We start from the raw sequence: 27000 nt of genomic DNA, 5'->3' as shown, positions 1-27000 counted from the left end.
CAATCGGTGGACTGCTGCACGGACACTCTCTGGTGTGAAAAGAATAGATGAAGCTGGCCTAGGGGAATGGGATAAATCGATGGCTGGCTGATCTGGAACATCGTATAGATCTGAAGTATATGCAGACCAGACACGTGGATCTGTAAGGGGGCTCTGAGACTTCGAGCGGAGGAATTTTCTCCAGAATTCCTTGGAGTCACAGCTGAAAAGCAAGCTTCTCAGCTCCTCCTCATTCTGGGCTAGAAATTGGCGTTTCTTGCGCCTAACCAACCACTTGTAGTCTCTCTTGGTTTCGGTAAGGAGGGGAGACTTCTCCTTGGTCTCAAGGTGAAGTTTCCTACGGAGTTCCTTACACTCCTCGTCATACCAACCGTTGCAAGGAACAAGACCAACCGGTGGGGGACTAGACGAATGACACGTGGCAGGGAAGGACATGTGAGCGGCAGAAACGAGTGAAGAATGTAGAAGTTCCCACCTGTCCTGCGTGGATGGTAGAGCATCTAATAGATGAGGACGGAGTAGGCGGGTGAGGTTCTGGCTATATACATCATCGAACTGGTGGTCGAAATGAACCTCATAATAGGATTGGCGGTCGTGATGACGAGGGGGGGGTGGGTCATGGGAGACATGAGTCAAAGTAAAGTGGATGAGTGCATGGTCGGCAGAGGGCATGAAGGGGCTAACAGTAAGGCTATGGATGGAAGGGACTAGAGTCGGGGCACCTACGATGTAGTCGATCACGCTAGTGCCACGCCCAGAAGCAGAAGAGAATGTAGGCATGGAAGACTGTGGCCACCTGGACAAACCGTTATAAATGACCATACTGTGCGAGGTGAGGAGCTCCAGTAACTGACGTCCCTGATCTGTGGGCTGTACTGTGCAGTCTGATGAAGTCCGACAGAGGCTATCACTGTGAGATGCCGGAAGTATGACCGGATCCTCCATGAAGTCATAAGTGAGGGCCTGTCTGTTTGAGGTCCTCGCGTTGAAGTCTCCTAAGAGGATGACTTCTCCGCGATGTGAAAAATCTGCAATGTCCGCTGAGAGATCCTCAAATATGGACTGGCCTGGTCCAGTGGAAGAGTAAAACGACTGCGCCGGGGGGAAGTAGCAAACTGCAATAAAGAGATCTCGCTGAGAGGCTCTGCGGTGGATGCGTACCCACAAGAATCGGGCATGTGAATCCGCTCTCTCCACTGTGATGATCCGATCGAGATGCTCTCTGTACAAAATGGCCACTCCTCTAGATCCTCTCACTCCAAATGTTCGAGTGTGCTGTCTGAAGGCAGATCTCCATGTATATCCTGTCACTCGTGGCAAAGGTCTCTCTGGACTCTCGTGTGTCTCTGTGAAAAAGATGATATCTCTCCCAAAGAAAGCCCCCCGTAGATTGCCTGGCTGTGCTGTAAAAGAACCATTGCAGTTCCATACAGCGATGCGTAGACTATCTGACCGGTGGTGTGTCCCATGAGCCCTGTCCCGTCAGGCGGTCGAAGCAGGAGGTGGAGGTGGGGCCATATCTGCTGGTCTGTCATCCCTAGGCACTGTGGGAGCACGCCTCAAGGTGCCTGTCATGAGTCTGCCATCCCTGATCACTGCCCACTTGCCCTGAGCTCGGGCTGCGTCTCTCTGAGGCATGAGCGCCTTGCGCTCCTCAACCTGTATCTGAGTCAGATCCTCGTCCATGGAAATCTGTGGGTGGTCTCTGAGTGTCCCTCTCCTCCTGAGGGCAGCTAGACGTGCCTGGGCATCTCTGAATCTGATAATGAGGGGCTGCTCTCTAGTACGATCTCTCCCGACTCTATATGCTCCTACTATGCCATGATCCTGTACCCCCAATGTCTGAGAGACAAAGGTCACAGCCTGTGTCATCGTGGACTCTGTCTCCGAGGGCAAGATACCACGAATGCGAATGTTGAGGGCCTTTGTGGCCCTCTGCTGTGACTCGGCCAATGTAGCTGATACAGTCGATCTCTGAGGCTGTGATGGCTGACGGCGGACGACATCCACCCACTCTGTGGCTCTCTGGACCTCTGTCTGAAGGGAGGTCAAACGCTCCTCAACCGCTGCTACTGCTGTAGTGGGAGATGTGTCTATGTGCTGAACGCGAGTCTCGATCTGTTACACTCGCTCTGTGTGTCCATGAATCTCTCCAGCAAGAGTCCTATGAGTCGCCTGTAAGACCTGAAGATCTGTTCTAATAGACAAGATCTCCCGGTCCTGCTGTGTCACTCGATCAGTAAGAGATGCAACCTGAGTTGTAAGTAGAGCAATGGTCTCGTCCTTCCTGTGAAGCATCTGAAGGGCATCTCGGAGGTGGGTCTGAAAGTGCTGAAGCTCTGGTAGGATGTGTTGGCAAGGACAAACAGTGCAAGGCATGGAAGGAGAAAGAGAGGGAGAAAGGGGGGAAAGGGGGGAAACCGGTAAGGTGGGTAGCGGGGATGAGGGAGAAGGCTGGAGAGGGGGAGAGAAAGCGGGTACCGAGGATGGAGAGGAGGGGAAGGCTAAAGTTGGAGAAGGGGTAGGAGAAGAAGGGACCTGAGAGGGGAGGGGTGAAAAAAACTGCGGGTACAAGGTGGCTATGGGTGGAAGATGAGATAATGGGGCTGAAACCGGTGTACCTGTGACTGGGAGTGCGGCAAGTGCGGGCACTGCGCTGGGCGGAAGATGAGATAGTGGAGCTGAAACCGGTGTACCTGCGACTGGGAGTGCGGCAAGTGCGGGTACTGCTCTGTCCTTTGAAGAGGATGCAAGTCCTCTTCTACTATAGTGCAGCATGTCGGTTGTGGAGGCCATTGATGTTGCTGCTGTTGCTCCTTCTGTAATATGCCCGACGATGTCGGCCATGTTTAATTACGGGAAACGGGAAACCGGCGGCATTGAGAAGCAGGAGATGGCGGGCGCTGCCAATGCGCGATGAGCGGGTGAGCGGGGTGGGGGGCCTGAGCGGCTGAGCTGCGAGGGGGAGGGTCTGAGCGGGGTGAGCCGCTGCGAGGGGGAAGAGCTGTGAGGGGGGGGGGGAGGAGCTGTGAGGGGGGTGGCGGGGAGCTGCGAGGGGGGGGAGCTGCGAGGGGGGGGAGGGGCTACGAGGGGGGGCTGCGAGGGTGCGAGGGGGGAGGGGTGAGCTGCGAGGGGGGGGGGGGAGGAGCTGCGAGGGGGGGGTGAGGGGCTGCGAGGGGGGAGGGGTGAGCTGCTAGGGGGGCTACGGGGGGGGGAGGGGTGAGCTGCGAGGGGGAGAGGGGAGCTGCGAGGGGGGGGTGAGGGGCTGCGAGGGGGGGGAGGGGAAGTGGGAGGGGCTGAGGGCGAGGAGGGAGAGAGGGGAAGTGGGAGGGGCTGAGGGCGAGGGGGGAGGAGGGAGGGAGGGGCTGAGGGAGAGGGGGCAGCAAGGGTCGGGGAGGAGCAGCAGCTGATGTACTTTGGTATCGTTCCCACAACGTGGAATATTCATTGGTTGAAATCCCTCCTTAAGGGATGCTTTGTTGAAAGCTATTATAAGGCAGATAGAAAATTCTATGAAGTTGTTTCATGGATGCTAATATAAGAAACAGCCTTTGCAAAAAAGCTCTGCTCCCTTTTGGAAACCAATTGGTGCATGTCTTTCCATGGATGCCTACCAAGGACTATCAAAGTCATATTCATCATAGATGCCCGGTATAGGTTGAGGTGGAATTGCCTTTATGTTGTAGGCCTGCATTGCCTTACCTCACTAAAGCATTAGGGAAAGTGGTTTGTCCCCCCATGTTCCACTTGCAATGTCAATTGCTTGTGTGTGTTGTGGGACAATATAGGTCCACTTGGCTCTTCAGGTTGATAGGTGGAAATGCCATCCCAACAGTCTTTTTCAAATTGAAATGGGGTAACTTTGTAGGTTATTGTTTCAAATGTAGCAAATTTAGACATATGTACAAGTCTCTTGCCTGGTGGAAGGCTGGCCTCAAATGCAGATGGAACCATGAACTTCCTCTCAAGCAGCAGGTGTTCTTGTGGTGCTGTTTGGTGGGTGCATTACCTATGGGTTCTTTGTTGGCTGCCAAACGTATTGGTTCCTCGGCTTGCCCTATGTGTTGGCATCTTCTTTGGACCTGTCCTATTGCTGGTGATTTTCTTCCCAGCGTGGCAGCTTTTCTTCATGCTCGTTTTCCTAGGATTTCCTTTGGCATGCATTTTTAATTGTTTGGTAGATATGCAACCAATTAGGTGTCACTCTACGGGGCTCTATGGTCATTATTTCATGCTCGTGACATTTGGCTGTACACCTCGGTGAATGTTTATAGTTTCTTTTGTTCTTTTTTGCATCATTCTCTCAAAGATGCCCACTTTCTTCCTCTGACCCAGCTGGAAGTGATTTATCGGTGTTTCTAGTTCTCCAGTAGTAGTTGCTCCCTTGTGGGGCAGCTATGAATGTACATTACTTTGACAATGAAATAGTGCTCTTCATAAAAAGTGTGTGTGTGTGTGTGTGTACATGTACACATACATGCACTACATATACATGTATATATATGTACAAATGCATACACTTTTTTTTTAAATAGTAATATCTAGTGCAGTATATTTATAAGTCTCCGAAATGGAGAGTATCCCAAAGATCAGAAACATAAAAAGAAAAGCTCTATGCAAGAGGTATCCATATCACCCTCATGGCAGGCATCATATAAGGATTGCCGCAATGAGGCTCGGAAAGATTCATATGACTTGTGAATCTGCCGACCCAAGTATGCCAAATTATGCTCACTCCAAATTGTCCAAAGAGCCCAATATCTCACCCAAGAGAGAAATAGTGAGTATTGAGACAAAGACCTCATAAATCTGCCAAAGAGCCAAAAATGTTTCCCAAATTTGTGACTCGGGAAATGGAGCCGAAGATGATCTGAAATTCTCCCGAGGAGGTTCCTAGAACACGGGCAGTGCCAAAGCAAATGAGGGACAGTGAAGGAGCCTGACATCTTAAACATGTGAATGGTGCAATGCGACGTTTGGCAAGTGTGACTCCCACTGACAATGTGCCTGTCATGCATCTCCAAAGAAAAAGTCTTGGTTCAATGGCATTTTACACTTCCATAATATCCGGAGATTCTTCCGCCACCATGAGAGGGGCTTCCTTATATGCCACAGAGTATTAGCATGTTGCTGAATCCATGGAGCAGGCACGTACTCACATATGCACATGTACACACACACTTTTTTTTTTAGTGGAAACTTTTGATTGATTATATTACAAGAGTAGCAACCTCAAAACGAGGTAGCCAAAATTACATCAGCTGAAAATTTCAGTGTATGCTAGATATACATCATGATCTATGCAGCGCGTCTGCAAGCAATCAAAGAAGGATTGCTGCAGAGAATGCTTAAAAAAGCTAAACATGGAAAATACATGATCACCAAAGACTTAACAGTTCCTATCTGTCCATAAAGTCCACAGTGCCCAATAGCGAACCCAAACAAAGAAAAGATGAAACTCTGGTCTGGGTGGATGAAAACCAAAGAGCCAGAAAGACTTCCCAAAAGGAACAGTCGGGAATCTTGCTCGCAGGCGCTGTCGAAGAAGATCAATGAACTAAGTACAGCAACTTCCTCTTCAGGAAACAAGGTCTGAATCCTGATTTGCAATCACAACAGCCTAGGTCAAGCCAACACCAGAGTTTTCAGCAGGTGTTTTCCCATGAGAGGATGCACCACTCCAAGTCCGAGAAGTCAAAGGTCGCCTGGAGGAGATCACTTTGCGAGGAGTTTGCCATCCATCAGTCAAATTTTTCCCCCCTTCCCCTGAGGTGGAGAGGACAAAGGCACAAGAAAAGAAGCATTACCATTTGAGACAACTGGGGCTTTGCCTTTGTCTTGAATAGAGAAAAACTGTTTGACCCCTTTGTTTTTTACCACAGAAGAGGCATTTGCATTCTTATTCAAAGGCTGAACTATTTCAGCTTGCACTGGCATCCGTGGAGCTCGGGAAGGGCATTGTGAAGCCATGTGCCCAAATTGCTTGCATTCAAAGCAAGCACTTGCAAACAGCCCCCACTTGAGCTTGTAAAAGGCACTCCCCATGGAAACATTATTCACAATAACCGAATATGAAGCTGGAGTGGGATGATCTGTGTCCCACAAAATGCAGAAGCGATTCGAATATCCATTGGGTCGCAATGGACATACCACCTTATCGAGGGAAGCTGCAATTTTAGGTAGAAGAGAAGACAAGCATTGAGGAAAATCCACAACTTCCACCCAAACAGGGCAACAATGCTGAATCAATGCTTGATAATCCCGGGTGGGAGACCAGGGCAAGACATGGACCATCTGCTGGCCATAGAAGAGAGGAGAGTGCTCCAACAAAACCTGACGGTGCTCCTCATCAGCCATGATGATCTCAAAAAAGCCCCTCGTTGCATAATGAACTTTTTTGACATAAGAACTACCCAGAGTTCGAGTCAACCAATTCCCAACATTTGCTGCAATAGGCATCTGTCCTGGGAAGAAAATTATAATGGCATGTTTTGCATACTCCTTAATTGGATCAAATATATCATCCACTTCCACCATAATGCCAGTGGTGGGAAGTGGATCTTTCCAACCCTTGCAGGTGTCTTCGAACCCTTCATGCATGACCTCATAAACAAGATGAGCCTTAGCAGAGTCATGAAGGGAATCATCTCAATCCATAACTTGTTTTTGTTTCTTGTTGGAAACCCACTTGTCTTTGTGAAAGGTTTTCTCATAGGGATAATCCGCCATTTGAGTCAAGGAAAAGGAAAAACAAGGAACAAAATGAAAGGCTTAGAAGCAGAAAGGCTTTACAACAACAGAAACTACATGGATGTAGGAACAGTACGGACAGTGCACATTTGAGTGTACAGATTCTGACGTACGGATTCTGACGACCTGACACAGTACGGATTCTGACGACCTGACACAGTACGGCGTACAGACGTACGGATTCTGACAACCTGACAACATACAAATTCTGACGACAAGACACAGTACAAAATCTGACGACTTGACAGCCTACGGCCTGACCGTATGGATTCTGACGACCTGAGCGTTCAGATTCTGACGACCTGTACGGATTTATGACGGGACTTGCAGCAAAAAAAAGAGGACAATAGAGGGCGAGAAAAGTTGAGCAGAGGCAACACTTGGGCTCAAGGGCTGACGCACGAACTGTAAAAGGGCGCAGGAAGCCACGGGAAGCTCGCACAAGGGCTAGGCTGAAGCAGGTCCGCTCCTCTCCTCCTCACGACCTCTCTACCACCATACACACACACACTTTATTTTTGTGTGTGGAATCTTTGAGTCATTATATTACAAAAAAAAGCTATCCCAGAAAGGGAGAGGTATAATACATCAAGAGAAAATCTCACTGTAGGACAAATATATATCATGATCAAAGACACGAGATTGCAAAAGCAATCCAAGAGCGATTGCTGCAAAGAGTGTTTGAAGAAAGAGAGAGTGAAAAAAACACGATCACCAAAGACCCTATGATTACGAACCTTCCAGAGAGTCCAGAGAGCCCAGTACCGAACCCAAACAAAAAAGAAATCAAACTCCTGTCTAGGTGGATGTACACCAAAAAGCCAGAAGAACTTGCCAAAAGCACTCTGAGGAAACCGAGTTCTCAAAATCTGCCCAAGGAAGTCTAAGAAAGCACGTACACACCCTTTTTTTTTTTGGGTGGAATCTTTGAGTCGTTATATTACAAAAAAAAGCTATCCCAAAAAGGGAGAGCTATAATACATCAAGAGAAAATCTCACTGGAGGACAAATATACATCATGATCAAAGACACAAGATTGCAAGCAATCAAAAAGCGATTGCTGCAAAGAGTGTCTGAAGAAAGAGAAAGTGGAAAAAACAGGATCACCAAAGACCCTATGATTACGATCCTTCCAGAGAGTCCAGAGTGCCCAGTACCAAACCCAAACAAAAAAGAAATCAAACTCCTATCTAGGTGGGATGTACACCAAAAAGCCAAAAGAACTTGCCTAAAGCAATCTGAGGAAACCAAGCTCTCAAAATTTGGCCAAGGAAGTCCAAGAAAGCACGAGAGGAAGGACAATGCCAAAAGAGATGAGGCACAGTCTCTCTCAGAGCCAGACATCTGCGATAAATAGAGAAAGCAATATGTCGTCGTGCCAAGAGCTGTCCATGAGGAAGAACACCCAACAAAGCTCTCCACAAGAAAACCTGCTGACGGAGAGGAATCTTAGAATGCCAAATCTGTCTCAAATGTTTCCGCCACCATTTCATAGGACGATTAAGATGCCAAAGCTGATTTGCCTTTTGTGAGATAAATGGCAGAGGAAGAAGAACTTTATAAAGAGAAGAGACAGTAATATGTGCATACTGCAGAGGACGGTATGACAAGCCCACAGAAGAGTTGCCCTACAAGGAATCACTGCCATGTCAATCCAAGTGCGAAAGGATATGTTTCCAATCCATTAACAAATGGGAAACCAAAGGACAGCCGGGGATTTTGCCTGTCACAGAACCAAAAAGAAATTCCCACTGGGAAAGCTGTCAATGACCAAAAGCTGGAGATTCAACATGCAAGGGTAAATGACGAATCATGGCAGCCCATGGTTGAGAACCTTGCAAAAACTGCAGCATGAGTTTCCCCTTATGAGCAAGAATGTGCAGATGGATATTAAGATAATTAAGACCTCCATGCATCTTTGGAGAACAAAGCTGCTGTACCGGAAGCAAACGCAAGCAACAATATCTTCATCGGAAAAGAGAGTCCCACTGGCTGTCACAGCTGCCCATGTAAGACCCACTCCTGAATTTTCTTCAAAAGTACGAGTAGTCGAGGATGCACCATTCCAAGTGCGAGAAGTTAAAGGTCGTCTAGCTGTGACAATTTTCTTGGGAGTCTGCCAAACCTCTTGCAAATTTTTTTCTTTCCCTTTGGGCTAAGAGGTGGAAGGCATAGAGGGAGAGGCATTGCCATTACACACAACAGGTGTCTTGCCTTTTTCCTGAGCTGGAGTAAGAGGCTTGACACCCTTCTGTTTGAAAACGGGCTGACCCATCATTTCTTTAGTAGGCATCTGAGAAGGCATATTTCCCAAAGGCCTTTTGTGCATACGAAGAGGGCACTAAGAAGCCATGTGGCCAAAATTCTTACATTCAAAACATGCACATGCAAACATGCCCCACTTGAGCTTGTAAAAAGCACTGCCCATATCCACCTAATTCACCATAACAGAATAGGAGTCAGGAGTGGGATGATCAGTATCCCACAAAATGCAAAATCGGTTGGAGTTCCCATTTGGCTGCGGAGGGCACACTACCTTACCCAATGATGCTGCAATTTTGGGTAAGAGGGAAGCCAAGCACTGAGGGAAGTCAACCACTTCCACCCATACCGGACAGCGATGGGGCGAATTAAAGCCTGATAATCCTTGGTGGGCAACCAGGGCAAAACATGCACCATCTGCTGCCCATAAAACAAAGGGGAGTGTTCAAGGAGCATCTGTTTGTGCAGTTCATCTGTGATAATAACCTCAAAAAACCCCCGAGCAGTATAATGCACTTTCCGAACAAAACAACTACCCAAAGTCCTGGTGAGCCAATTTTCCACATCTGGTGCAACATGCATGCGTCCCGGGGAAAAAAAAATAACAGCATGCTTGGCGTATTCACACACAGGATCAACAATGTCATCCACCTCTACCATGAGCCCAACAGTGGGAGCAGAATCCTTCCAATCCCGGTGCGTGTCTTCAAAGCCCTCATGCATAACATCAAAAACCAGTTGAGCCTCAAGAGAGGCATGCATCGAGTCATCCTGACCCGAGTCCTGTTTCTCCTTCTTGTGCATGTAGGTCTTGACAGTTTCCATGGGAAAATGAAAAGAGTAAAAAGGAGATGATGTAAGGGAAAGACAAAAGGAAAACAGAGAGAGAGGTTGAGAATAGCAGCAAGTAAACGAAACGTACGGAAAGAACAGAAGGGAGCAGTCGAGGCTGTACGGACTGATAGGGCGAGTACAGACATGCTGTACGGACTGACAGGGCATGTACGGATTTTTGACTGTACGGATTTTTGGAACTGTACGGATTTTTGAACGAAAAATCTGGCGCTGTACGGATTTCCATGCATGAGGGCTAGCGCGGGAGCCAAGAAAGGGTGCAGGAAGCCCTAAACAAAGGGCGTGCAGAGTGCTGGCTGCAAGCAGGTCTCCTTCATCACTCCTCTCACACTCTCTCTACTCATTCACTCTAAGCTCGTATACACACTTTTTTTTTTTTGGGTGAAATAAGCATGTACACACACTTTTTTTGTGTGAAATCTTTGATTGATTATATTATATGAGTAGCAGGCTCAAAATAAGGTGCTACAATTACATCAATTGAAAATTTCAGTATATGCCAAAAAGACCTCATGATCTATGCAGCGGGTCTGCAACCAATCAAAGAAAGATTGCTGCAGAGAACGCCTAAAAAAGCCAAACAGAGAGAAAGTAGGATCACTAAATACTTTACAATTCCTATATGTCCATAAAGTCTATAGTACCCAGTAGCGAACCTAAACGAAGAAAAGATGAAACTTCGGTCTAGATGGATGAAACCCAAATAGCCAAAAGAACTTTTCAAACGGAACAAATGGGAATCTCGCTCGCAGCAGGTGTTGTCAAAGCAAATAAAAAACTCACGAGAGCATGGACAATGCCAAAACAACTGAGGCACAGTCTCCGAAGAAGCAGAACATCTGTGGCAAAGTGTAGGATCAATGTGTCGATGAGCTAATAGCTGGCCAGATGGAAACACTCCTAAAAGAACTTGCCAAAAGAAAACTTGTTACTGAAGCAGTACTTTATAGGCCCAAAGTTGCTGTAATCTTTTCCTCCACCACTTGGCTAGGCGATGCATTCGCCAAACAAAATCACCTCTCTCTGAAACATAAGGTTGAGGCAAAAGGATTATATACAATGCAAATACAATAATTTGAGATAGCCTCAAAGGACGAGAAGAGGACCCTGGAGAAGTCAAAGTCCAATCTTCCAGCCGGTCCTATAGTTCCAAAGGAGGAATCGGAACAGAAGGCGAAAGCATAGAAGTAATTTGTCGCCACAAAGGCCGATAATGAGAGCCCAATCCACATGTAGTGGTTGCTAGAGAAAAGGGGAGCACAATACCAGCATCATCTATAACATCAGCAACCGAGGTGATGTCTTTAAACGAGACAAAGTAGGAACGTCGAGGTTCCTGTAAAGCCAAGGGAGGCTGAAAGACTTTTGAACAGTGAATGCTTTCAGCTTTCAAAGCATTCCCAAGCAAAGATTGCCGTCCATTCCATTCCATATGAGAAAGAACATGCTTCTAGTCAAGAAGCAAGCGGGAGACAAAAGGGCAGCTAGGCAAAGTGCCATCAGTGCAGCCAAAAAAGAAATCCCATTGATCGAGTTGCCAATGACCAAACACAGAAATACTGATATGAGCGACCAGAGTCCTAATCATAAGAGCCCAAGGCTGATCACCTTGCAGAAATTGCAGCAACATTTTCCCCCCATGGGAAAGAATATGCACATGAATATCCATGATGTTCAATCCACCATGCATCTTGGAAGAACAAATGTGATGCATCAAAAGCAGCCTGAGACTTTTTCTGCCATGTTTGGATCGCCAGAGGATTTCCATAAAAACAGACATGAAAGATGTAAGATCTGCCTTAGTGAACATGATCAATGGCAAGAAAAATTGAATATATGCCACAAGGATGGACTGCGCTATTCGAAGACAAACGTGCAAAGGCCAGGTTGCCAGTTTCCAATACTCAAGCTTTTTCCAAAGCTTAGTCAAAACCCAATCAGTTTGTTGTCAGCGAGTGAGTTCCCACCCCAAAGGGTAACCAAGATGACGAACAAACTGAGTGGGTGGAATGATATCCCCGTGCCATAATACACTATGCCAGTCTTTGGAATGCAAAGGGAGCAGCTTAGACTTCTGAAAATTAACATGAAGACCAGCTGCCAAACCATAAACAGAGAGGGCCTACATCAAGGCACCAAGATCATGGGGCGTATTCTTCGGGGTAAAGAAAGAATCATCAGCAAAACTTGAGCAGCCATGCTGCGATTAGCATCCAATTCCAAGCCATGAAGTGATTGTGTAGCCACAAGATGATCAATTTTTTGCAGCATAGGATGAGTAGCAATGGCATACAGTAAAGCACTGAGAGGGCATCCCTGGCGGACCAAACAACGAAGAGTCCACTCATCAGAGATATCCTAAGAAAGAATGCAAGCTGCATAGCTATCTCTGTAAAGCCAGTAAATAACCTGCTGCATTTTTTGTCCAAACCCCAAAGCTCGCATAGTTTGCGAGATGAAATCCCATTGAACTGTGTCAAAGGCTTTTGCAATATCTACCTGCAAGCGTAGAATATCCTGCTGCGTGTATTTGGCATATTCAATCCCAACATAAGCATTGGCAATGTAATCTGTGATACGATGGCGACGTGGAACAAAGCCATATTGGGAGGGATGCAACCCATCATGCAAATAACCTTTAATCCGATCAACCACCATTTTGGCAGTGATCTTGTAAATGACTGGCATGAGCGTGATTGGCCTCCAATCACCAAGCGAATCACATAGCTGGTTCTTTGAAATCAGCTCGAGAAGACCCTTTTTCCATGACACAGGCATCTGCTGATTTTGCCATGCTGTATTTACAATTTGCAACAATGTGAATTTAAGAAGATCCCAAAATGCAAGAAAGAATTCAACAGTGAGACCATCCCTCCTGGAGATTTCCATCTGCCACAGGATCTCAGTGCATCAGACAATTCCCTTTCAGTGAAGGGATGTTCAAGTTCCAAAGCCTAAGCATCAGATAGAATTGGATGAATATGCTGCAAAAGAAGCTCATGTGCAGACACGACCCGAGGAGAAAGAGTATCCACATGCCCAAAATGAGTGGAGAAGTGCTGCACACATAAATCAGCAAGCTCTGAACGAGATGTTGACCAAGAACCATCGGGCAGCCGGATCCGACAGATATTGGCAGCCTGTCTTTTGTAGTGTAAACTCTTAAAAAAATTGCTTGAAAGAGCAGCCTTTATCCAAAAAAGCCCGTTGACTGGATCGGGTTTCCCATTTAGCTAGCTTTCTGCGATCATTGGATTGAAAAGAGAATTGAGCCTGACATAAGAGCATGCTTTCCTCTGAAGACAAAGAGCGAAGATGAGCAAGCTGAGTCAAACTCTGACAAGTAAATTTGGCATGTGCTACAGTCTCCCTTGTGGCTTGCATATAGGATTTGCCATAATGTCGAATAACTGCTTGCATCCGAGTAACAAAAGCCTGCCAGGCATAATCCAAACCAATGTGTATCTGACGAGAGAGAGGCTGAATAGCATCAGAGACCAAGGCTTTAAAGTCAGCATGCTCGAGATAACTATTATTAATCAGCAAAAGCCTTCGGCAAGGCAATCTGTCAGTGGGAAATTCATGTAAGGAAAGCCTCAACCAAAGAGGAGCATGATCCGAATGTGTGAAAGCATGATCAACCCAAATTTGACAAGTAAAGGCATCACAATGTTGTGGATCAACCTGATACCATCTGTCCAAGCATGCCCGATAAGAAGATTGAGCATTATGCTGAAAGGTATAGCCCGGAAGCATGGACTGTAATTCCTTCCAGAGATCAACCAGGCACAACTGAAGCAAAATATCAGACCATGCCTGTGTTTCAGAAGCCAACATATGAGTGTGGCCTAAGGTGTTGTCACCCGATTGAGGGAAATTATTAAAGTCACCACAAGTGAAGGCATGTTGTCGCCATGGATAAGTATGCATGGCGGCCCAGATCAAAGCTCTATCACGAGAGAATTGGGGGGCATAAACCGATGCAAATTTAAAAATTTTCCCTTGAACAAGGCATTAAACAATAATCCATCTACCATGGCGATCATTGAGAGCCACAACAGGTTGAAGGTCATGCTTTACCAAAAAAGCCACACCAAAAAGGGAGTGCTCTCCAGTATAGAAGATATCATAACCACAAAATGGCCTATCTGACCAGCATACATATGCTGATTATGCTCTTGCAAAGCAACTATCTTAGGCTGCAATCACCTGATATACATCCAGACTAGTTTCCATTTGCGACCATCACACATTCCTTGTACATTGAGAGTAACACACTTCAGATTATCAAGCATATTTACAATTATGGGACAGGTATGTACAGCAACTAACAGGCTGTCTACGTCTGCATTTCCACCTCAATGTCCGGGCCTTTGCCCTAGGATGAAACATCAGCGTGAGGAGAGGAGAAAAGTGCAGCAACTTCTTCTTCAAGAAACAAGGTCCGATTTGCAGTCACAGCTGCCTGGGTCAAGCCAACACCAGAGTTTTCAGCAAGTGTTTTCCCATGAGAGGATGCACCACTCCAAGTCCGAGAAGGCAAAGGTCACCTGGGGGAGATCACTTTGCGTGGAGTTTACCATCCATCAGTCAAAAATTTTCCCCCTTCCCCTGAGGTGGAGAGGACAAAGGCACAAGAAAAGAAGCATTACCATTTAAGACAGCTGGGGCTTTTCCTTTGTCTTGAATAGAGAAAAACTGTTTGACCCCTTTGTTTTTTACCACAGAAGAGGCATTTGCATTCTTATTTAAAGGCTAAACCATTTCAGCTTGCACTGGCATCCGTGGAGCTCAAGAAGGGCATTGTGAAGCCATATGCCCAAATTGCTTGCATTCAAAGCAAGCACCTGCAAACAACCCCCACTTGAGCTTGTAAAAGTCACTTCCCATGGAAACATTATTCACAGTAACCGAATATAAAGCTGGAGTGGGATAATCCGTATCCCACAAAATGCAGAAGCAATTCGAATTTCCATTGGGCCGTGGTGGACATACCACCTTATTGAGGGAACCTGCAATTTTAGGTAGAAGAGAAGACAAGCATTGAGGAAAATCCACAACTTCTACCCAAACAAGACAACGATACCGAATCAATGTCTGATAATCCTGGGTGGGAGACCAGGGCAAGACATGAACCATCTGCTGGCCATAGAAGAGAGGAGAGTGCTCCAGCAAAACCTAACGGTGCTCCTCATCAGCCATGATGATCTCAAAAAAGCTCCTTGCTGCATAATGAACTTTTTTTACATAAGAACCACCCAGGGTTCGAGTCAACCAATTCCCAACATTTGCTGCAACAAGCATCTGTCCTGGAAAGAAAATTATAATGGCATGCTTTGCATACTCCTTAACTTGATCAAATATAGCATCCACTTCCACCATAATGCCAATGGTAGGAAGTGGATCATTCCAACCTTTGCGGGTGTCTTCAAACCCTTCATGCATAACCTCATAAACAAGCTGAGCCTCAGGAGAGTCATGAAGGGAATCATCTGAATCCATCACCTATTTTTGTTTCTTGTTGGAAACGGACTTGTCTTTGTGAAAGGTTTTCTCATAGGAATAATCCGCCATTCGAGTTAAGGAAAATGCTTGGAAGCAGCAACGCTTTACAAGAAGGAAAGCACAACAGGTACAAAACTGTACGGATAAAACTCGTACGGATTTTTGACATCATGAAAAATTTTCCCCGAATTTTTTGACATCAAAACTGTACGGATTTTTCCCGACTGTATGGACAAAACTGTACAAACTGTACGGATTTTCCCTGGCTGTACGGACAAAATCGTACGGATCTTTTACAATATGAAAAATTTTCCCCCCCGAATTTTCTGATAGCAAAACTGTACGGATTTTCCCCGACTGTACAAACAAAACTGTACGGACTGATCTTGCCTCTAGAGTTGTGGTGGTCAACCAGGTCCTCTTGGCCACAGCCTGGTTTGTTTGTTCATGTTGGTGCCGTTCTAGGGACTGCGTCATTCAGCTCAGAAGACCGATCAGGAACTTTCTCTGGAGTGGGCTTGATGGCACAGCAGATGCCTTAGCCAGGGTGGCTTGGGAGACCCTCATCCTCCCTACACAGGATGGGGGTCTCAATATTATTGATCCAGATTTACAGTGCAGAGCTTTACTTTGCAAGATGGTGGTGCGAGGACTTATGCCAGGGCAGGAACCGTGGAAGGACTTTCTTATCAGCAGCATACAGAGGTCCACACCTTCTTCAGGAGGAGACTGGATAGCAGTGTTAGATGGATCTTCACCACAGCACACCTCAGATCACCTTCGTCCCCTCTCATGGTTGCCATTCTGAAAGCTTGGGCCAGTTTCAGAAGCACTCTTCGGAGGATTCCTCCTTCCTCTCGGGAAGAGATTGATAGGCAACCCATCATGTGGAATGATAGTATTTTAGATGATCTTGGCAGGCCACTGGGTGCCTCACTCTACATGCAGTGGTCCAGGTGGGAGAGGGGACCTGCTTCTTCTATGGGGTCTTGGAAAGCTTTCCGCAGGCTTCCAGAGGAAACCAATCAAGGTTGACAGGACATCTCAAAGGGAGTGCAGGGAGGATCTTGCAGATTGAGGCAGCCCTTCCAGAGGTTTGGGTAGACACAGATGATATGCCACTCACTTTCTCCACTTGGGCACGTCCTTTTTCGAGAGGCGGGGTTCCGCTTCAGGTTTTGGCCTTCCGAGATGCACAGGAGGATGCTTTGGTTTTTAGTGTCCAGGATGGTGGCAGATTGCTCAGGTCCACAGAGGACATCTTGCTTGAGTCTGCTTTTCAGCCTATCAGGGTTGTAGGTCTTTTGATGCAGGGATCAGATTCAGAGTGGTTCCTAGACCCAGACCCCCGGCTACTCTCCACCGGGTCTTGGAGGCTCTGGCTCTATGGGGGAGTTCCCATCAGGTATTTACAGTGGGACCTCGGAGAGTGGGAGTGGATTGATGCAGGGCATCGAGAGAAGAGCATCCCCTTCTTTCGTTAATGCCAGGAGATTTCAGCTCAGTAGTAGAGGTTGGAGACCCTCCAGAGTTTCTCATTGGGAGACTTTTGGTATTACTGCGGATCAGCAGAGGTGCTTCTGGAGGAGGCTCTGGAAGTCCCACAGGAATAGAAAGATCACTATCTTCTTTTGGCTTTCTATCCATGGAGGGATTGCAGTGAACCTTTGGAGATCCAGGTTCGGAGCCGGCCCTACATGCCCTCGATGCCTTTCTTCTTCGGAGTCTATTCAACATTGCTTATGGGATTGCAGATAGGCGAGGTTGATTTGGATGGGGGTAGCCAGGATTTTCAGTCACTTTGCCCATTCCCCACTTTTTATGACATGGGGCTCGGTGGCTTGGCTTTCTCTTACAGGACCTCAGGTTTTCTATGAGGGAGTTGACTCCTCTCGGGCCATTTCGGTTCGACGTCATCGGATTGAGTCCTGTTCGTTGGATGTGGTACCACACCTTCCTTTTACAGCTGTACATGCCTCTGTGGGTACTTCTTGGGAGATTCTAGCGAGCATAGCAGCCTGGCATATCTGGAGAGCCAGATGCACAAAGGCTATGGAGGGTACTCAGGTTCATCCCTCGCACACATTGGCTAGTATCTGGACAGACATCTGGACAGACATCGTACATACTTTGATGGCCGTATGGACGGGTATGCAGGGGGACTCCCGTGCAGCCTCAGCTAGGAGGGCTTCTTTCTTCAGGGAATGGAAGGATTCTCCTTTCTTCTTTGAAACTACTACAGGGTTGAGATGGCACTTTCAGCCTCAGCCTTGGTTGTTTTCCACCTCACTCTGAGGGATTTTTTATTTATCCTCATGATTTCATGATGTATTCCGCTTTGAGCTTGCTCTCGCGGGTTTTTTTCTTACTTAATACAAGTCTTTTTCTTGGAAAAAAAAAAAAAAAAAAAACTGTACGGACTGTACAGATTTTTCCTGGCTGTACGGGCAAAATCATACGGATTTTTGACAGTTTGAAAATTTTACTTTTTTTTTTTCAAAATTTTTTGACAAAGCGTATGGACACAAAACAGGCGTCAAACGGAACCTCAAGGGCGTCAAACTGAGGGAGAAACAAGCAGCTGCAGCGTGGGAGCACGAGGGCTAGCACGGGATCTGTCTCGGAATTCTCTCTCTCTCTCTCTCACACGACACACACACACACCACACCAAGCACGTACACACACACACACATACAACATGTATATATAAACTTAATCTGAAATTAACATGCATTCAAGAGTATAGATGTATACATGTATGCATGCATACATATGCACACATAAAATCATAGCAACATATGTGTTTAACACTTGTATATAAGAATGCATCCATGCACACGCATATGTGTGTGTGTGTGTGTGTGTGTGTGAGGGAGAGAGAGAGAGAGAGCTTACAGGGAAATCAAATTCACAAGATTCCCTATTTCTGTTGGAATTGAACCAGACAGATTATTGATGCCAAGGCTCCTGCAACAATGCATTCCAACAGGTAAATCCAGAGGTGGAGGTAGATCTGATTTACATTCTTGTTGTGGAGGGAGCCAATTCTCATTAAAATATTTTTTATCCATGCTGCTCAAAAGGCAAGGCTTAGTTTAAAAAGAAGATATGAAAACTCCAAGAATTAAAGTGCATCTAAAGAGAAAGATCCAAAAACTTTCATTCTTCAAGTCTAGAAAAGCAGTAGGAGAGGCGCTTAAAAGAGAAATTCGTTTTTTAATAAGGTAGGGATGAAGGATCCCACAGTATATGTAAGATGGCTTGAAATATACAGATGTTGAGATAATATGAGAGAATGATGCTTCATAAAAACTTACAAGTACAGCAATTTAGTCATTGATCCCAACTCCACTGGTATAGGACCACTTAGAACATTTTGTCCCAAGTTGCTGTGAAACAAAAAAGTTCCCACATCATTATATGGGAAATAATATGGAGATTGATCATACAATTAAGTTCCAAATACAATAAAAATGTTCATCTCAAAAGAAAGTGCATTAAACTGAAATACAAGGCTTTGAAAGCAGAACATTAAGGGGGAAAATAACATATTTCCTTTATAATGTGTACAAAAATCAATTAATTCAATGCTTAAAGAATCCATAGTGAGATCAAGGTAACTATAAGAATGTAGATAGCTTTGTATTCTCTTCTAGAAACACACTAGACAACTTTTCGCCAAGGAAGAGAAACATGATGATTGTAATTAAGAAAAAGGGTGGAAACCAAATGCCCTTTGGGGATTGCAAACGGCTGAATATCATAAAGAGCAAGTACTCGTTACTGAGGATGAATATTCTAAAAGTTTCTTTGCACGAAAATAAATTTCACCGAGTCAATCTTTAAATTCTCTTATCATCAAACAAAGGTCCCAGAAGAGATGTGATTCCAACGAATGCACCAATAACTATCTAATATAAGATGTACTTAACACAGAAAAATAATACATTACTTCTCAAATGTTATGTACCTCAATGCTAATCCTTGGATTAGTGTACTTAATCTAGAACGGTTAGGGGGGCCTAGGATTAAGAGAAGTAAGAAAACCTGGGTCTAGACAATTTGGACAATAGCAAGGCTAGTTGGCTATATTTAGTCAAGGATGCTGATTATAGCAGGCGTGTTGGTTGGCCACATCTAGGAGTAAGGCATACGTTTGTTGTACTAGCCTCTTCTGTATAAGCACTCGGAGGCTAGATCATAGCGGGTGTTAGATCAGCCGAGCAGTCGAGTCCATTCAAAATATATTGAGTGTTTGTTCAAGACCTGAAACTCCCATCAGCATGGTATATATCTCTTTTCTTATTGCTTTTTGGTCTAGTTGCAAATTGAAGTTTGTGGTACTTATTTGTGTTTGAATTCTCAATTAGGCACCATCATGACCCCTTCCAAGGGTTTTCAAGGGGTTTAAATCATTTGAAGAACGGGACAATCCTTGAGTGCACCAAGGCCACGCTTAGAAATAAAATGTGCCCAAATATTTATGGGCTCAAGCTGTAAATACAGCAGTATATATTGAAAAGAGCACCTGCAATTTTTGCCATGGCTGCAAACAGACCTTTAGAATTTCAGCTTTTGGAGATTTGTCACAATCATCTACTGCTCTAGGTGATCATGCTGTGGGTCATCATTACTTGATCATCACATTCATTTATGACAGACTGCCTCATGCATGTCATCTCTTCTTTGCTCCAATCATCATTGATGCCGAAAAAAACAAGGTTGTTGTCACTGAACTATGCAAGTGATGAATTTCATTGGTAGAGATAGAGCAATGAAAGCCTATGGTGCAAGGATTACTTTAGTGATTGGAGTGACTAGGTGACCTCACTACTTCAGTGATTTGAGTGACTAGGTGACCTAAGACCTTCATCATGGACCCCTGTACAAAAATAATGTATAGTCTTTGACTTGACCATGGTGCAAGGTTACTTTAATGATTGGAGTGACTAGGCAGCTTTCTAAGAAGCAAGCATGTGACTTGCAGTCTTTGACTTGAATAGACTGCAAGCATGTGACTTCGAATCTTTGACTTGAACGGACCATGTACAAGCGATGACATGTTACCCTTGGTGCAAGGATTACTTTAGTGATTGGAGTGACTAGGCGACCTTGCTACTTCACCAAGCAGCCATGTGGTTACTTGGATAGTTAGAGGTGATAAGAGGTTGCGACATCCAAGGCAATCTGACCCGGAGGGACTGGCAAACATGGAGGTGCACATGGGGGTGCAGATGGAGGATGGCAGCTGTGTCAACCAATGTGATCTCACAAGGTCAATCCCAATATCAATAGAGCCACTAGGAGGTGCACATGAAGGAGTTAAGGTAGCACTGGCGCAGTGCACATTGAGAATGGCAAGTTGTGTCAACCGGCGTGATCTGACCCCGTCTAGCTCAGTATTAGTTAGAGGCACTAGATGTGCAAATGAAGCAGTTAAGGTAGCACCGATAAGGCAGCAGTTAAAAAGTCACCAAAGCCATTAAGAGATGGAGCAACAGAATGGCCAAGGGAGATAGGAGGATAACCAATGGCAATGAGGGAAGGTGATTGCACAATGTGAGAAGACTCACATCATCGCCAGGGATGAGCCCAGCCAAGATGAAGGCAAGGGTGAAGGTAGAGGAGAGCATCATTCATCAAAGGAGAGGAGAGAGGCTAGAGTTATGAGCTCACCGTGTAGTGGCATTGTACTATTGTGAATGGGATTGAATTATACTATAGAAGCATTCTTCATACGGTTGTAGGATTTGGGTGTGTTCTTTATATATACGTTCTTGGTAGCCCTTGTACACGCATTTCCCATTGCACTCCTTTTGAGTTTTTGTGCTGCAGCATTCCTCATACACTCGTATCATGTGTTTCCCATTGCATCCATCCTTTGCTCATCACCCGTACTACTGCATCTCTCTTCACTTCTTGGTGTCAAAAAGTGGGAAGCAGCCTTAGGCCTCCAGTATTACTTCCAGAAGAGAATGATTCCCTAGCTCAGACATTTCTAGCCATCATGGTGGGACTCTTTGGCTATTGAGGAGCAAAGAGTGAAGTATTGTCCCAGGATCTTAAGGGAGAGAAATAATTATGCCAAGGAGTTCTTGGTGTTCAGGAGAAAGGAGTGAAGTGGTGTCCTAAGGTCTTAGGGAAGAGAGATCTGTATGTCGAGCAGTTTTGACAACCTTGAGGGAGGAAGTGAAGAAATAAGAAGGTACTTGAGACGAGCAGAGAAAAAGATTCCTGCAGAACAAATGAGATATAATAAGCACTTCGTGAAATGGAAGTTCGGGAGGCAGTCGCACTAACCCTATCTAGTAGTTCTTGCTAGCCCAAACATACCCAAAAGCCAAATCTGTTTGCAAAGTTGGGCTATGCTAGATTGAAATTTTGGCTCTTGCTGCTTTTTCTAGTTCTTCAAAATGACTTACCTCCAAGGTGCAAGAGCAATCACAAGTAGCTTTTCCACGTAGCCAGGTACTTGCTTAGCCACCCAACGTTCAGGCACCCCTTTAATGAAGATGAGAATCCAAGGTGGATACGGGGAGAAGGAGGTGATCTACCCAAATGGAAGATGTGTCTGTTTGCAATGCAATTGGGATAGATTCCAGAGAGGAGGGTGACATCAGTACCATTATGTATGTAAATGAGCTACCAATGTTGGAGAGAGGAGAGAGTGGTGATAGTGGATCGAGTGTGCTGCTAGTAGAGAGTGGTGATAGTGGATTGAGTCCAAGCTGGAGTTGGGGAGGAGACAACAATGCACCCAATGGTCAAGCACCCTCTAAATGAAGATGATCATCCAAGGCGGTGATGGGGAGAAGACAGCAATCCACCCAAATGGAAGATGTGTCCTTTGCAATGGATGTGGAATAGGTTCCAGAGGAGAGGAGGGTGACACCATTGTTGAGGGAGTACCATTATGTACGTAGCTGAACCACCAGTGTTGTAAAGAGCAGCGAGTGATAATAGTGGATTGTGTGTGGTGAAGGAGAGAAGCGGCCTGAGCTACAGCTCGGCCACCTTGTAATCAAATAATAATCTAGTGCAAGAGGGAGTCTTTTGCAGTCTTGTAGAAGTCTCTGTTTTGCTTTACATTTGTTTATGACCTCCACTTCAGCACCAAATGCTTGTACCTCTCAAGCTATGTCTGTCTCACTCCCATCTCTTGTCCACATTTATGAGTTGAACATATGAATTCTCACTTGCATTAACATGTCTCCCATATGTTAGAGTGGATATTATGATGTATCTGCCAAGGGATCACCTCCTTGCATAAGCAGCCCAAGGTCACTGGTAATACCTCAATAAGCGTTCCAACCCACCCTTCCACATCTTGTGCAACAAAGAAATGTTGTTTGGATTCTACGACATTTTGCAAGCAAAGCCCAAATCCCTTCATGAAAAAAACAACCCCAAATCTGAAAATGAAGCAATAGAAAATTGTAGATTATTCCAAGCCTTTCACTGAAAAATGTGACTTAGAAATTCAGAATTTGCCGCTTCTTATGCTTTGAATCAAGTCACTGTATGCACTCAAAATGTTACCCCAAGTGCATGTGACCTCACAATGGGTAGAGTCCCAATGTTTGGAAGTCTCAGACTGCAATGCCCTTACCAAATTGTGAAATACTGCTAATGGAGTCAGTAAGTTAATGTGACTTGGGATGCATGCCACATTACAAATAGCATCAAATGTGGTTAGATATTATCTCAAAGCTGGCAAAACTAGGTGACTCAATAGAGCTGAATAAACTGAGCAACGTTGATGTGGTCCAATCATGGGACTGTCAGGTCAAAGTGCTCTGAAGTTGATAAAAGTAATATTGCTGCACAAAACTTTCAACCCATAACAAATCTTAGGTGGAGTCAAGTATAAAAACTTTTTTAAGCTGATCTAAACATTAGAAGATAGTTCAGACTATTTCTGAACAAAAATAGTATGACTTATGCATTTCTAGAGCTCTTTTTGCACTTTTTGTCCTAGAGCGGACATAGGGTGGGAAACTTTGCCCAAACTTTAGAAACACAACAAATTCGGGCACAAACAGCAAGAACAAGCTGTAATTTTCCCCAAATTGATGTCTGACACTTGCAAAGTGCCCAAAAATGCCACGTAACGATTGCACAAGCTGCATGCTAGCTGGTGGAGCTGAGATAGATCTCAATACAGTAAGAAAATACTGGTACAGTATCTAGAACCTGCAAGCAAGCTATTCGAGGAGTCGGGCATGAGCTTTGATACCAAATGAATGTTACACAACAAGACGAGAGTAGAAAGCAAGAAACTATAGCACATGTACAACCAAAGTGGAAGTACGAGTGTGAGCTGCTTGGTGGAAGGGTTGCCTTCGGCGCATCTAGGGCAGGAAGCTTCATCTCAAGCAGGGTGTTTTCTTATGGCGATCTTTGGTGGGGCCCTTGCACTTGAATCTTTATTGGTCTGGGTAGGAGAGGAAAGGGGACAAAATTGCAGAGCTATCTCTGAAGAGGCAGTAGAAATGCCCTTGGATCTCATAGTAAACAGGGCACCTAAAGATGAAGTCCTGCATGTCACATAATGTGCATATGCTCCTCTCCCCAGGTAGGCCCTCTGCTCTGCCGCTCTCAACACGAAGTCTATGTGAAGAGACTCGGAACTGCCCAATAGATATCCTCAGTAAGTGGGGTAAGTGGATCTGTGTGTATCCTGGTGGGTCAATGAAACCCTCCTCTGTGACGTGCAAGCAGTGATCTCTGTAGAAGCTGAGCTTCAATGAGAGTTCACTCGGTCCCAGCCAGGTCCGGAGTATGTGTAGATGTAAGAGATCCTAATAGATTACCTGGTTGACCTCCTGTGATAGAAGGGGAGAAAACAGAGCGTCCATACTGTACTGGAAGGGAGGGAGTCTATCCATGTGGAGCCCTAGTTACTCAAACCATCTCTCTGTGCATGCATACCAGCATTCTTTGGTCCACCCCTTGCCGAAAGTACCATAGAGAAGGACAATGCTAGCCAAGGTAGTCAGCTGCGCCCAGAAGTGTAATCCCCGTACTCCTTGACTCGGTATAGATACGCGATCACCTGAAAAGAGGCATCCAACTGTAATGGGGATGACCCAAACTCAGCCTTAATGATCTGGTGAGGACGGACGGCTTACCACGAATCATTTGCGATAGCATGAGAACCTGTAGCCGCTCCACACAATCCCAATCTGTATCTGACAAGTTTGGCCCCCAACAAGGACTGCCATACATCCCTGCTAGGCAGACCAAGGAGTCAAAAAGCTGCAATCGAACCAAGAACAAAACATGACAATGATGGACTACTAATCTGTGCACCCCATGTAACTCAGAGGCCAAAGTGAGCATGTTTAGAGGTTGATCCAAGCACTCTCATGGCTTGAGACTCAACATGACTCAAGCTCATGTCTTTGCATGGCTACATGACTAGCTCTTAGGTCTAGGAATACACCAATATCCTGGAACTCGACCAGGCCTGATAAAGAGACCCTATCAAAGCCAATGCATGGCTCCCGCCATACATTCCCCTCCTGGATCCAAAACAGGGTCACATGGAGCCACACACCATTGATAGCAAAACATCATTTTAGGAGGACTATCCAAGGTGAGAACCTTTATTGACTCAAAGAGATTATTACATTCGATTTTTGGGGGACTACCCAGGGCAGAGTACCCATACACATCAAGCTCATGAACATATTTTAGAAGACATATTCATCACCTTCATGTCCTCCTAAGAGAAGGATAGATTTTAGAGATGAGCAATGAGAGCAAAAGTTGGTGTTGGAGTGTCATCTTCTTCTTCTTCACTAGTGGCACCTGCAGCTAAGTCAGCATGCTCCTTGGATTGTTGTTTGGCAAGCTTCTGAAAACAACAACCATTTGTATGGCCAAGCTTCTTACAATACGTACATTTGAAAGGTTTGAATGCCTTCTTACCCTTGGAATATAATACCTGCCCCTCATGGACATCCTTGTGCCTTCGTAAGCATTGCAACCATTTCATCAAAGGACATATCCCATGCTACGCAAAGCGCTGGTATGATATCACGATATTGAGGAATATCCTCAATGCTAAAAAGGAGGACAGGCACCTGATCATGTTCCCCACCAATAGGGGCCTTTAAAGCAGCAAGTCGGGTGATGAGGGATTCCATATGATTCAAATGAGCATTAAGAGAATCTCATATGGAGCTTAAAGAATTCTTGTCTGAGAACTACTTTGGAATTAATAACTTTGTTGCCAAATAAGCGCTCTAGCTTGTCCCACAATTCATGTGCAGTGTCATCAAAATCCAAGTGATGAATAACATCATCAGACAAACCCAAACCAATGATAGAAAGACCTTTGTCATTGACAGTGAGCTAAAACTTTCTTTTCATCTGATTCAGGTTTTTTGTCTTTGCCACTAACCACCTTCCACACACCTTCCTTCATAAGCAGAAGCCTTAGTTGGTTTGCCAAGTTGGAAAGTTCTTACCAAAAAGCTTTTCAATAGCAATTTCCGCTTTTGAATACTCCATGTCTGCTTCAAATGTTGCAGCAATACGGGCTGAAGTGCAAGCTCGGAGCAAAGGCTAGAATAGTATGGGCTGTAGCAGCAGCTTAGCTTGCAGTTGGGGCAGAAAACGGCCAGGAAAAGGCATCAGACCAGTTGGAATAGCGTAGGCAGCAGCATCTCATGTTGCAATCGGGGCAGATGGCGGCATTCTTGAGGCGTGAACAGCAGTAGTAATAGCACTCTTCAAGTAGGTCATTTCTTCAAAAATGGGCTCCAAATGAGGTCGTCTTTAGGGCGACTAGTAGTAGAAACATCTCCACAACAGTAAGCAACTATTTCCTTCACAAAAACGCCCCCCCAAAACAGCAAAAACAAGCTGAGCAAAAAACGAGTTGTCTTTTCCTTAGATGCCCACTAATGCCCACAAGAATGTTGACCAAATATAAGCATAAATTTGCAGCAAACTCGAGGCTGATGGAGCAACAAAATCCGCAGCAAATCACGCAGCAGCTCCAACTCCACGAATCAGCTCAAATGTCCGGCAAAATCCGCAGCTCATGGAGAGGCTAAGAGTGAAGAAAGAAGGGCTGCCTTCCAAGGGAAAAGAGGGAGAATGAAGGAACATAGTGGAGAGGGAGAGGGAGAGGGAGAGAGAGAGGGTAGGCTAGGAAGAGAGAAGATAATACTCAAATGGAAACATAATGAAAGTAAAGGAAATGGAAATGAGCAATAGACCAAAATGGAAAGACTCACATTGATAAGCTTGATGTAGACTCCTTGATGTGTGTTGATGTGACACAAAAGTACAATCATATATAGGATAGACGCACACTAGAATACCAAAGTATATATGGGATCTCTCTCAATATGACACGTGGCACTCCACATAAGACTACTAGAACTCCTAGTAGAACACACTAAAACACACTCAACTTGACTTCATGTTCTAACAAAGTCTCTGCAACATCTTTTTTGGACTTGTCCTTCTACTCATGATTCTCTTCCCAGGTTGAGCACTAGTCTTCATGCTCGTTTTCCGGGGATGTCCTTTGGTAGGAAGTTTTGATTATTTGCCAAATATGCCTCTAGGCCAGATTATGATCAGTTCTCCAGTTGTTGCCATTTTACTAG

The 27000-nt window shown here is 45.3% G+C and overlaps 1 protein-coding gene across 1 annotated transcript in view; it reads right to left on the bottom strand.

Moving 5' to 3' along the window:
• The window catches only part of LOC147882735 (putative LRR receptor-like serine/threonine-protein kinase At1g56140), a 382197-nt gene that overhangs the window by 327291 nt on the left and 27906 nt on the right, over positions 1-27000 (bottom strand). Inside the window, exons 4-5 of the mRNA XM_087400709.1 lie at positions 18691-18762; positions 18269-18340 (exon numbers count right to left, since the gene is read on the bottom strand). Coding sequence (XP_087256835.1) covers positions 18269-18340; positions 18691-18762 — 144 coding nt within the window. The remainder of the gene's footprint in view (positions 1-18268; positions 18341-18690; positions 18763-27000) is intronic.

This window comes from Dipteris shenzhenensis, chromosome 29, assembly GCF_047967505.1.
Source record: "Dipteris shenzhenensis isolate YYH24624 ecotype China chromosome 29, Dip_SZ_1.0, whole genome shotgun sequence".
Classification (NCBI taxonomy): Eukaryota; Viridiplantae; Streptophyta; class Polypodiopsida; order Gleicheniales; family Dipteridaceae; genus Dipteris; species Dipteris shenzhenensis.
Note: the sequence above shows the minus strand (reverse complement) of the source record. Positions and strands in the feature narration are given on the sequence as shown.